Below are 12482 nucleotides of genomic sequence, written 5' to 3' on the forward strand. Positions count from 1 at the left end.
GTGATGGGAGACGGAGGGGCTGAGGGCGATGAACTGTCTAAATGGGTCCCTTTGTGCCCCTAAAACCCATTACACACTCTCTCTCTTACACACTCACACACACACTTGCCAATCATTGCCATTTGCAAGTCACCTTGAAGCATGCCGTGCCTTGATCTGAAGCATGAACGCAGTATTCATGAGATAGTTACACATTAGTTTTTGTGCTGCTGTGGCGTGTTGGTCAACAGATTTTCATGTCTGTGATTCTGCAGAGAGTTTGTCATGTTTTTGAACTTGTGCAGATTAAGTTTGGAGGACGTGGATGTGAGCTCAGCGGAGGTTTAAACCCCCCCGATGGTTGATTTGTTTTCATGATAATATTAATATTATTGTTATCCCATTCCTATTAGAGATATGTGTTGGATCTTCCAGCTGTTCTCTTAATGCGATGGTACGATGGCAAGACGTACAACAATTTTAAAAAGAGAACAAAGAAGAGTATTTCTTGTATTTCCTGATTTTAACCACTGATATCGCAAATACCAGACTTAATTTATGATTGAGTGATTTATTTATATCTCCGTCTACTTGTTATTATGGTTTATGAGTCATCCATGAAATTGTTCTAGCATTACAATTCTTTAAAATACCTTACTGAATCTTTAAACGTGCAGAAATTCCTGTGATTGAAAGTGCAAAATAATTGTGATTTTTACTGTCGGTGTAAATTTGTACGTGTGTGAACCACCAACCTGCCGAGGGACTACAGATGGAAATTACAATCTGGCATATTTACATATTTATGTTCATCAACATGCACTGTCCCTATTTTAAATAAATAACTTTATTAAATATATTTATAAATGAATACTTTCTTGACAGAGGAAGAGCCGAGGTCATTACACTAAGACACTTATTTATTTTTAAAATACGACGATACGATACACTTTCTTGTCCCCTTGGGGAAATTTGTCTTGGACTCAAATGATAAAAGACTCCAAAAAGAACTATCATTGGTAACTTCTCTTTGTATCTGTATTTGAAAACATATTTATATTTTCATTTCATTGTACAGTGTTCCCTTTGTTATTTTTTTGTATTATAGCTTTGCTTTAATACAGTGTATAACTTCTGTACAGTTTATTTTAAATCACTTAGCTTTTACTACAACTTGTTTATTTTTACTTTTATTTGTACTTCTGTACTCTTTTTTTCTTATAATGCTATTCTATTTTATATTTAATTTTAACTTTTTTTTTGTAGAAGCTGACTCAGGGAGAAACGCACAAGAATTCCAATGTACCTGTACTGTCCTGTACCTGTGCAAATGGCAATAAACATCTATTCTATCTATTCTATTCTATCAAATGTTTGAGAAATCACCTTCAGTATTTTCCCTGTTAGAAAATAGAATCGTGACTTTCACAAGAACCGCATCTTGTTCTTAAGAATATTTCTGCACAATACAAACTAAAGGCGTTTGGACTGCAGGAACTTTTTCATAGCTTTAGGTCCTCAATTTACGCTGCTTTCGTTTGGCTAGACGATGATGAAAAACTTGAGATGTATAAAGAAGGAACCTTTGTTGTATCAGATTTTATTTGTAAAGCCTGGGAGAAAAGGACAGAACACACTGTTTAAGACTGAACGGTGACAGAAGCCTGCAATTGAATGTTATGAATTGTTGAAGTAAACCACTGCAACTGAATTTCTGGTGTCTTATAAACCCATGAGGGTTGGGCACTTTGTGTGCATGACACCAAAATAAATTCAATCAATCAATCTAGGAAAGAGCTCTCCCCAATTTTTATTGATTCCTCACTGCAAGGACTATGCACTATTTTAGTTTCTAAATCCCTGTTTAGAGGAACCTTTTTAGCTCCGGCGTCGGATTAGGTGCCATGGTGGAGACAGAAAAATGAAAGTCCCCATGGTGTGTCACTCTCAGGATGGTCTCAGGATAGTTTCCTGAAAGTGAAAAAAATGACTTATTAAATCTATAAACGTGCAGAAATGTGTGTGATTAAAAGTGCAAATATAGTCTGTGATTTTTACTGTAGATGGATAGACTTGGACAGTTCTGATATTTTAATTTATTGAAAATATTCGAACATGTCCTTCAAAATATCTTTATCTCAGTTAGTCCTACCACGTAATTAAAAAGTACATTTCATGAAAGCACTGACCAACTGTTTTATATTTAGTTGCAGCAAAAACGTAACCATCTGATTCTTTACAACTTAGAAACAGTTTGAGACGATAAACTCTTACATGAATTATGTTTTTTGTTAATGAATGTCATGTGGAAGCGGGGCAAATTAAATAAGATTATCCTTTCTCTCTGCTCCTTTTCATTCAAGATTTGAGATTTTTATGTTTGTATTTAATTGGATTGTTTGGGCGATGAATTAAATAAACATACATAAATAAATAAATGTGATTGGCTGATCAGGGCATGCTTGAAGAAAAACGACAGCTGTGATGTCAGACTGAATACCCCTGAATACAGGAAACACTTTTTTTTTTTTTAAGAGCGTACAGTTTCACAAGCGTGAATAATTCTTCTTCTGTGATTATAAAGAACTTATTTTTCAGTGTTATTCTTTAAACCCTGATATTAACTTCAGCCGCAGAGGAAAGCTAAGAAAATGTTTTTTTCAAATATCTACTTGAATCTGGTCACCAAAGAGATGAGAGGGACTGAACTTTGTCTCCCTTTTGGTTTGAAAAAGAAATCCAGCGCTGCCATCTAGCCCCGACCCCTTGAACACAGCATATTTGGGGCACACCGCGGCATGTGGAAATGAAACGGTTTCATGTGGCATAAAGATTTGTTTAGAGTTTTAAATGAAAAGTCTTTCCTTTGTGTCCACGTATGCTCCAGCGCGGTGCCAAGGTAGGGGTTGCCACTTTATTAGCAGGGCTGGAAGAGGATCCAGAGCCCTCAGACTTCCTCATCGCTACCACACAGATCAGAGCCAAACCTGCTGTTTGTTAGTCAGCCTCCAAGGAAAACAAACCTGCCTCTTTAGCCCTGTTACCACAGAGAGAGGCTGGGGTAGGGAGGGGTGGGTGGGTAGGTGGGTGGGGTGGTGGGGGGGCTGTACGGCATCACGGCTGGAGGAGAATCAAGCGAGAGAAAAGGGGCTACATCTAGTTGTGTGTTGTCATTGATTAGATTCAGCCTTTACAGTATGACATGACTTGACACATGTTGGAATAAAGTCGGCTTAATTTTTTTTTTTTTTTTGGGGGGGGGGGGGGGGGGGCCCTCTGACGCCCCCTAGAGGTTGATGCATACCTCAGAAGTTTCCAGTTGGAGATTTAAAACATCTTCTTTTGTTTTCCTCTTTTGCTACTTACAGGAAAAAAATCAGTTAGTCTGTATAGAGTTATAGTTTCTATTACCAAGTTTACAGCGTAGTTGTGATGGTGTGTGACATGAGACTTGTGCAAGAGTCCCCCCTTTCGTTTCTGCGTGACTTGCTGTATGTGTGTGTGTGTGTGTGTGTGTGTGTGTGTGTGTGTGTGTGTGTGTGTGTGTGTGTGTGTGTGTGTGTGTGTGTGTGTGTGTGTGTGTGTGTGTGTGTGTGTGTGTGTGTGTGTGTGTGTGTGTGTGTGTGTGTGTGTGCGCGCACTGGTGTTACAGAGCGGGGTCTGGGCAGTGTTCCCGTGTCCATGCACAGCCCCCAGAGTAAAGTAAACACAGCGGCTCTTTTCTCATCCTAGCCGTCAGCAGGCTCTCCCCAGGCCCGCGCCAGAGACCACACACCCAGACCACACACACACACATACACACACATGTATATACACACACACTGCCCAGACCTCTCCGCAGATCCATCCACATACTCGCATACACACAGACCACACAACACCAGCTCGGGCCCCTCGCACGCAAACCTAGCTGAGCTGTCATTCTGCCCAGCGTGTATATATGTGTGTGTAAGTGTGTGTGTATGTGTGGGCTGTCTGTGTGTTTGTGCACGTGTATTTCTAAGACAAGGGAAGGGAGGGAGGCGGGGGGGGCTTGAAACAGTCCTGGAAGAGGAATCAGAATTGCACAAAATAGAGATCCCAGTCCTCTGCCCCCTCGCCCTCCCACTCTAAACATATGGGATTGATGAAGGATATACCAAGCTCTTGTTTTAGGCCTGTTAACCTCTTATCTTCTGCATGTCAGATCCGTAGCCCCTCCATTTCCTCTGACAAGCACGGGGCAGCAGCATCAACATGAGGTAAATCCCATCGGAGTTTTCTTGTTAACTCTGCGATGTCAGGGCAACGGGGGGAAACCCTGCAGGAGAAAAGTATCCCGAGAAAGGTCGCAAGAACCTGAACTCTTACTCTGTTTTGTGCCACATGATATACCTCTCAGTACAAACAGTCCAATACAATACCAGCATGAAATCAGCGATAAAATAGTGTTAAAATAAAAAGCATAAATAAAAACTTAACTGAGTCTTTACTGAAGAAAAGCTGCATGAGATTGTAAAGGTGTAGCATGAACTCATTATAGTGTGAGATATGAATGTTTGTACGTTCGGCTGCTGCCTGAATCCAGAGGGGTTAATGTATGCAACTGCAGAATACTTTGTGGTATGCAGTCTTATGAAATAGAGGTTGCAACTGATTAATATTTTTTTATTATAGAGAAAGAAATGAATCAGCAGGTATCTGTTTGAAATCGAAGAAAATAATCTTCTTCAGCAAGACAAACTATGAGAAAACCCAAAATGTGCAACAAAGGAGAAAATCCTCAGTGATGAAATCCAAACCATGTTTTGTGTCTAAAATGTTGAAGCATCGGTACTTAAGAAACTTAGTGAATTGATTGATGAACGACTGATTTAGTTTTATGACTATGATGGGATGGGACGGATCTGATGTAATAACAGCATAGTGTCCCATATTGATTTGAAATATGTAATTTACATACAGATATCAGACTGACAATGCCAATCAGGAAAGATCGTTGGGCCTTTTAAACATCCTCAACTCGCACTTTGAAGACTGCAAAGAAGTGTCCTCAAATCGTCTCCATGACGACGGTCAGACGAGATGAGACACCTCCCACCATATGATCAAAAGTTCAATTCTTACACTTCAGTTTAGCCAGCACAAAGTTCAGATACATATCTTTGGAATTACTTTAATTGTATGCATTTATATATATATATATATATATATATATATATTGTATAGCCTTACAAATTGAATCAGTGCATCTCTATTTATGACTGTTTTATGAACTTTCTTTGATTAAAATAAAGGACAGCTTAAAAAAAAATCTAATTCCCTGATATTTATCTGATCATTAGATATCAATGAGATCATTAGATTCTAATGAGATCGTTTAAAATGTTTTAATCTGCTGCATGCTTTAACATTTTTAAATACATAAAGGGGATCTCAACATGTTGTGGAACACTATTCAGAAAATGTAACTGAAAATGTGCTTAATTAAGAAATTACAATACAAAGGAATTTGGCAACATACGGTATGTCATGAGGTTTTTAAATGTCGGATATGAATCCATCAATCTTATCTTGATGTTGCAGAAATTGTCATGTGACTCCGCTTGCACATCCCGGGGGTCTTCTTGACCCCAAAGTAGGGAAAGGATCAACTATTGTTTAAGTAGTTAATCATTCAAAGGGCCAAACACATTTTTCTTAGCTTGTCAAACGTGAAGTTTGTTTGTTTTTTCTTCTGTTTTTGTCTTATTCTTTCCTTGAGTGTGTTTGATTTTTAGCAACTAGTTACACTTCTGCAGCTTTAAAGATTTATCTCTGGGAAAATGGTGTTTGAATTTGCACATTTTTAGCCACTTAATAGACAAATAATCTCTAGATACAGTCATTTATAATAAGATTACTTGATAAATATAAGGGTATTAAATGTCCGCCCTGGTTTAGACGCCTGCAGTTGCTAATGCATGAGTTAATTTTCCTCCTACAGGAAAGTCTCTTTCTCAAGTTGACTAATCAGCGTAGTGCTCTGTCAGGTTTGATTTCCTTTCATATCGTCGCCCTTTTGGCTCTTGGAAGCCGTCTTCCCCTCACTTGTACACCTACACCTTATTAGCGTCTGTGTAACTGTGGGGAAGGCTGACCACCCTGAACTCGTCTCAGGTCCGGTCCGTGTGAACTCGTTGCATTGTTTGTGCAGAACGTGTTTTGGCTGCGGAGCAAAAGGGCGGAAGCCCCGCTGAAGAGCGTCTGGATTGGTCGGCCTTTTTGGAGAGCTGGCAGTAATTTATTAGCAAACATCTGTGCTGCTGAAATACATCCTTTCATATTTTCATTTGGAGTCTTTCCCCCCTCGTCCTCCGCTCAGCCCCAACATGAACTGATTTGCATGGGTGCTCCTTCGTTGGTACCGTAATCTGCGCTGCATTGTGTGGGCTTATGTGGAATGATTGGGGAGGCCAGGTTTATTTATCCTTCGCTGTGAGGTTTACATTCTTCCTTTCCTCCCTGCTCTCTGTCTGCTCCTTCGTTCTTGGCTGCCTTCTCTATTTTTCCTATTATCTCAGAGATAACTGCTGCAGTGCATACATTGTTTGGGAGACCTACAGGGTGGGAAATGAACGCGAGCTGCCAGCCTGTTCTGCCTGCTCTCTGTCGTGCCGGGTCAATACTAAAAACATTGACATCCAAACTTTTTCACAAGAAAAAAACACAAACAGCTTGTGACCTTAACAAAATAATAAAGTCTCTTATTACGAAAAGTTTGTGCTTCAATGTTAATAATTTTATTTCCCCTTTTCAAATCATCAGTTGTTCACTTCCTGTACGGTTCGGTGTTATTTAAAATACTTTTTTTCATCCTTAAAGCGTAAGCTGCTTATCTTCTATTTCCGAGGTTATTTCAGCTTTTAGAACAAAAAGAAAAGGTGGATTATTTAAAAATAATTTCATGAATTAACTTAACAATAAATAACTTTTCATGTATGATCAGAATCTTAATGTGGCTTATTGCACGATGAAAATTAAGACAGGGAAACACAAATCAACATTGTGATGAAATGCTGTCGTCCTTCAGAGACACACTGGCCTTCAAATAGTCTGTAAGAAAATCAATAATCATATTTGTTAATTATTTAAAGGTAGGATCATTCTCCTTGAAGGTAAAACATATTACATCATGATATCAAACAGATTGCAATGTGCCTTTCTCTGGTCTTTTTCTTTTTGTTTTGCAGCTCTGATTATTTTAGCGCAGGGGTGACCCCCAAAATAAGGTGATAGGAACTGGGGACCCCCACTGTCCCTGGAGGTGGTGTAACATTTACCCAGTCTTAACACTGTTATATTATTTTAGTCATTTATTGTGAAAAAAAAAAAAAAAAAAAAAAAAACAACGTGAGAAGGAGAACACAAGTCATCTCTTCAATTACTTTTTCAATATATATTTTCACAATAATGGGTAAAATCTTGAAACCCCCTCTAAGTGTCTTGTGACCCCCAGGGACGGCCCGACCCCCGCTTTGGGAACCCTTGTTTTAGTACTGAAAGTGTCATTACATGTTGACGATGGTGAGAACTGAACTTTTTTTTACCCTGTTTAGTTACTCACTATGTCCTCATTTGTGTGTCTGTTTCCATGCCCAGGAGCTGCTGATTGAGCGTGAGTTCCTGTCTGCCTCGGGCCACCATGTCTCGTTCCCGTCAGCCCCCGCTGGTCACGGGCATCTCGCCCAAGGAGGGCGCGGCCTGGACCAAGGTCACCATCCGTGGAGAGAACCTGGGCACAGGCTCGACCGACCTCATCGGTAATACTTTCAACCTCACACGAGCCGCTCTGTCCTGGAAAGAATGTGTCTCTTCTGTGTTTGTTTGATTTTCTAAAATGAATTTCTGCTTCACAAAATTCTCAGCAGGAATGAAGACCCCTGTAATCATCCCGTACAAACCTCTTCATTATAATTTCATGTGACTCTCTTTCTGAATGAGAAGTCAAGATTGAATGAACATTAGAAGATAAATAAACATAATGTAGACATTTTTTTTCACACGTGCTGTTGATTGACCCACACATAAATAAGACATTTATTTGATTTAACTAATTAAAAACCTCTTAATTTGTTGTTGTTTATATCTCGACGATTTTCTTGAGAAGAGGGGCATTAAAAAAGGAGTAAAAGTGTCTCTTTGGTGTTTAGTTTCGGCCGCGGTTTGTTGAGGAATTTAGTAACTTATAAGTGTATTAACTGATTTCATGAAGTCATCCGTCATCAAACCACAGCAGCCCGCTGTTTAAAACAGGCTGGTGTGGAGTTTATTATTGTTTATATGATATGTAAGTGGACAGGACGATGCCTGAATGTTGTCTACATTAATAATAATTTCCTCACTTTTTGACTATTTATGTTTCACTTTTAGGACAATTGAGTAAAAAATACAATTTCTAAATTCAACAGGAAAATAAAATAAACTTTTAAAAATGTTTTTACAGCAGCCACATTTCACTTAATATATCTAAACTGCTCATCATCAGTGCTTCATTTCTTAAAGTTCTTAAAACATTTTTTTACTGAAGTTTCAAGCTACTCAAAGCAAATAAATGTGATTTAAAAAAAAAAATGTATTTATTTAATTTTGCAATCTCTTATTATGAAATTATTTTTGGCCTTTTTGACTTTAATTAGAGAGGACAGCTTGAAGAGAGACAGGAAGCGTTGGGAGGAGAGAGAGTGGGGGGATGACATGCAGCAAAGGGCCGAGGACGGCGACGGGGAGTTCAGCCTCCAAACAGGGGCAGTGTGACATAACCAGGAGGCTATCAGCGCCCCTAATTTTGCAATCTTAGCATAAAAACATCTTTTGTAAATGTTTTTTGGCTTGTAAAGTTTCAAGTGCTCTTTAAATGTTTGACATAAATCAAAAAAATCCCTCAGTCTTGTTAACCACGTCAGCCTCTTTACAGTTAGAGTAGAAAATATAAACACAAATCTTCTACTAATAAAACAGGTTATTATTCTCCTGCTGTGTCACATTCACATTTTCTACTTCAGCTGAAGTTTGTCCAGCTCCCTCTGTAGAGCGGGATTTCCTGCACAACTTTACCATCTATCAAGGTGCATGAAGAGTGAAAGGCTAGGACAGGTCAAAATGCTCCAGCAACACTTAACCACAAATCAGACCGACGCATTTCCGCTCGTGGCCTTCATCAGGGCCACAAGCGGAAACGGATCAGACACAAAACATGACCTGTAGTTGAAGTAAATATTTAGATTTCTGAATGCCTTGTTTGAAAAAATCAAGAGTTCATCAACAACAACAAAAAGAAGACGTTTTATTAACGTGTCGTCATGATTTTAAAGAGCATCCACCTTGTTCTCATTATGTGTTTGAACGTCACACTTTGCCTATATTTCCCCTCGTGTTTGCCAATTTCTCCTCTTCCGTACTTCTCTAGTTTAAAGGGGAGGTAAGGGGAAACTTGGGGGGGGGGGGGGGGGGGGGGGTCCAGAGGACTCACACACCACTCCACGCTTGGCCTGCGATGTTAGGCCAGTAATGCAGCTCTATTTCTGACCATGAATGTCCCTGGGGCCTGTTATTAGACAATTAGATATGCACAAATGTGTGCGAGTGCTTATGTATTCAAACAAAGTGGGCAGCAGAGAACAGAGGCAGGAAATGGGACTCTAATGGGCATATTATTCACGCTTTTATGGGCTATTTGTTGATCAGCTTTCACAGCCTTTGAGGATGTTTGACTACACACACGTGAAGCTTTTTTTTTTTAGAATCCCCCTCGGCTGGAAACGTCGAGTAATCCCTGCGTCTGTCCTCGAGTGTCCAAGGAGTTTTAAAGAGGACGACAGATGTACACATTGTGCCAGTAATGGTCCACTTAACACTGAAGTGACACCCGTTAGCTTAAAGGAGCTGAGTGAGAGGAAGCAAGGTCAAGGCCACCCACGCCCATCCTGACCCCAACTTGAGCTTTAACCCCTGCTGACAGTCTGACTATTCTGTGCGAGTGAGCACCTCTTGTTTTAGATTGTTCCGAGTGTGTGTTGTGCTACATTTTGTTTATTTATGCTGTCACTGTTTGCCTGTATCGCTCACTCTCTCCCCCCCCCCCCCCCCACCCCCCCCCCCCGTTCTCTCTCTCTCTTCCCGTCTCAGCTCTGTCGATCTGCGGCCACAACTGCCTGCTGACAGCCGAGTGGATGTCAGCCAGTAAGATAGTGTGCCGCGTGGGGCCTGCCAAAGACGACAAGGGAGAAATCATCGTCACCACCAAGTCCGGAGGTCTCGGCACCTCCACGGTCTCTTTCAAGCTGATCAGACCGGAGAGGATTGGTAAGAGGATTTGGAGGAAACATTTATTTCACACATTTTACAAATTATTTACAAAAATGCAATTTCACTTTATTTTCTGACACTGCAAAGACTGAACAGAAATTCATCTTCATGGTGTTTGTTTATTTCAAACCAACAACTCAAATACATCCTTTTGGCAGAGACACAAAACAGACACAAACAGGGGTTCCTCAAATGTTAAGAGTTAAGAGTGAAAACAGGCTTCATAAGTCACAGTCTGAGGAAGTCACAGTCACTTAATAAATCCTTCAAACGGGAGCTTCTTGGTGTGAGATCTTGTTTTGCTTTCTTTCAGAAGCAGTGACAAAAAATCCAATGATTTGATTCTCAAAGAGCTACTGATAATTGTCCTTTCAGCACCAAATCATTCATCTATCCCGAAAGAATCTGTAATAGTCCTGTGTCCTATAAACTCTCGGTTTAGTCTGCTTCAAGTGAAGAGAATTTAAAAAACAAAACAACGATGATGCTTTAAAGAAAAGGATGTGGAAATAAGAAGAGCAAGGAGAAATCCCTCCTGAGGGTAGATCTCCTCGCTCTACAACTTCAGAACAAACAAACATTGAAATAGAAGAAACAAAAAATTACTCAAAAGCAAAATAATTTTCACAACTTTGAGAACCAAACAAAAAACACTGACTGATAGACCCCTTAGTGGGATCTGATAAACACACAGGGATGTTTTGCACCAGCTATTAACGAAATATAAGAAGTGGACGCAGCCACCAGGACTTCACTTTTTGTTTGTAGACTCAAGATTTGAACCCCTCGAGTGTAGTGGTACCAACACCCAGACATCCAAAACACACAACAGCTTTTTGCTCAAATTAATTTGTCTCCAATCATGTGGAAGATTTTCTACTGTGTTGCCAGTCAACATTCATCTTTGACCACATTAAGGCTTTTTGGTGTTTATTATTGTGGACAGAGGAAGAAAGGCTGAGATTACATTTCTGCACAATGAAATTCAGACAGACTGAGACTCTGCAAGTTTCTTGTTGTTGCCTTAGCTACGGCCCGCAGTAGCCTGTGTTCAATACATTTTTATTATACTATATATTTGTTATTTATCAATAAATACAATCCAAGGCGACCCCACATGGGGGTCAGGACCCCAAGGTTGGGATAGCTTGCTCCAGTGGGTTCGCATCTCTAAACATCTATCCTCACTGACAGGTCGTCACGGTAACAACATCAAAAGGTAGCCACACTGAACAGCAGACCCTACGTACTTCTTTATTTCCCTCTAAATGGGACTTTACAGAATGAAAACATCACGCTGTATTGAAGAAGACTTATAAACTAGTGTTTCACAGAGGTAATAAAACAAGCGGGAAGGAGAGTATTTTTTTGTTAATTTTTATGACATGAATTTTGAAAGAGATGCAGGTTAAAGTTTCCTTCTTTGTAGGCCTCCTTTTTGAAAACAAGAGGCTACGTCCGCTTTATATATACAGCCTATAAATAGGTTCCATATGTACAGAACAGAGAGCGCCGATTAGACAGAACTTCTACCAGTTTTGTAACTGTACAGAGGAACATGTTTGAATGAATGAATAAATGAGTTGACATGCAGCATGAATTCATTAGTTGATGTCAGAGGGTGCAAGTGCACATCTGATGTGTTTCTAAGTGTAGTGACGCGTGTCATGCTTCTGCTGTCCCTTCTTTTCCTCCAGGTATCCTGGACCAGTCTGCAGTGTGGGTGGACGAGATGAACTACTACGACATGAGGACTGACCGCAACAAAGGCATCTCCCCGCTCTCCCTGAGACCCAGCAATCCACTGGGCATCGACATAGACAAGTATGGACTGAGAACACCCGAATACACACGAGTCGCTCAGCACAATCACACCGCCATAAACACACACACTCTTCTCATTGAGTCATGGTTTACATCCCCAAAACAGAAACAAACTCTCCCCATATGCAGGCGTTTGAAATATTTTGCCAACACAGCAATGGCTGGGCAGCCTTTAACCGCCGCTCACGGGGAGTGGAAACACAATAATTGTGTATAAAACAGAGAGGACGACGATAGAGAGGGATATTGGAAAGAGCCAAAGCTGTGTCCCACACACATGTTTTTGTTGCTGCCTCGGAGCGGGCGGCGTGGTGCTGCCTCCCACGCGCCTGGCAGGGAGTGCAGAAGTTGTA

The 12482-nt window shown here is 40.3% G+C and overlaps 1 protein-coding gene across 2 annotated transcripts in view; it reads left to right on the plus strand.

Annotated features, from left to right (window-relative positions):
* exoc2 (exocyst complex component 2) overlaps positions 1-12482 on the plus strand; it is a 54653-nt gene that overhangs the window by 4655 nt on the left and 37516 nt on the right. For both annotated transcript variants that reach the window (XM_020656703.2, XM_029281354.2), the window contains exons 2-4: positions 7600-7760; positions 10126-10302; positions 12003-12129. In XM_020656703.2, the coding sequence (XP_020512359.2) occupies positions 7643-7760; positions 10126-10302; positions 12003-12129 (422 nt within the window). In that variant the 5' untranslated portion in view covers positions 7600-7642. The remainder of the gene's footprint in view (positions 1-7599; positions 7761-10125; positions 10303-12002; positions 12130-12482) is intronic.

The sequence above is a fragment of the Labrus bergylta genome, chromosome 6 (genome assembly GCF_963930695.1).
Source record: "Labrus bergylta chromosome 6, fLabBer1.1, whole genome shotgun sequence".
NCBI lineage: Eukaryota > Metazoa > Chordata > Actinopteri > Labriformes > Labridae > Labrus > Labrus bergylta.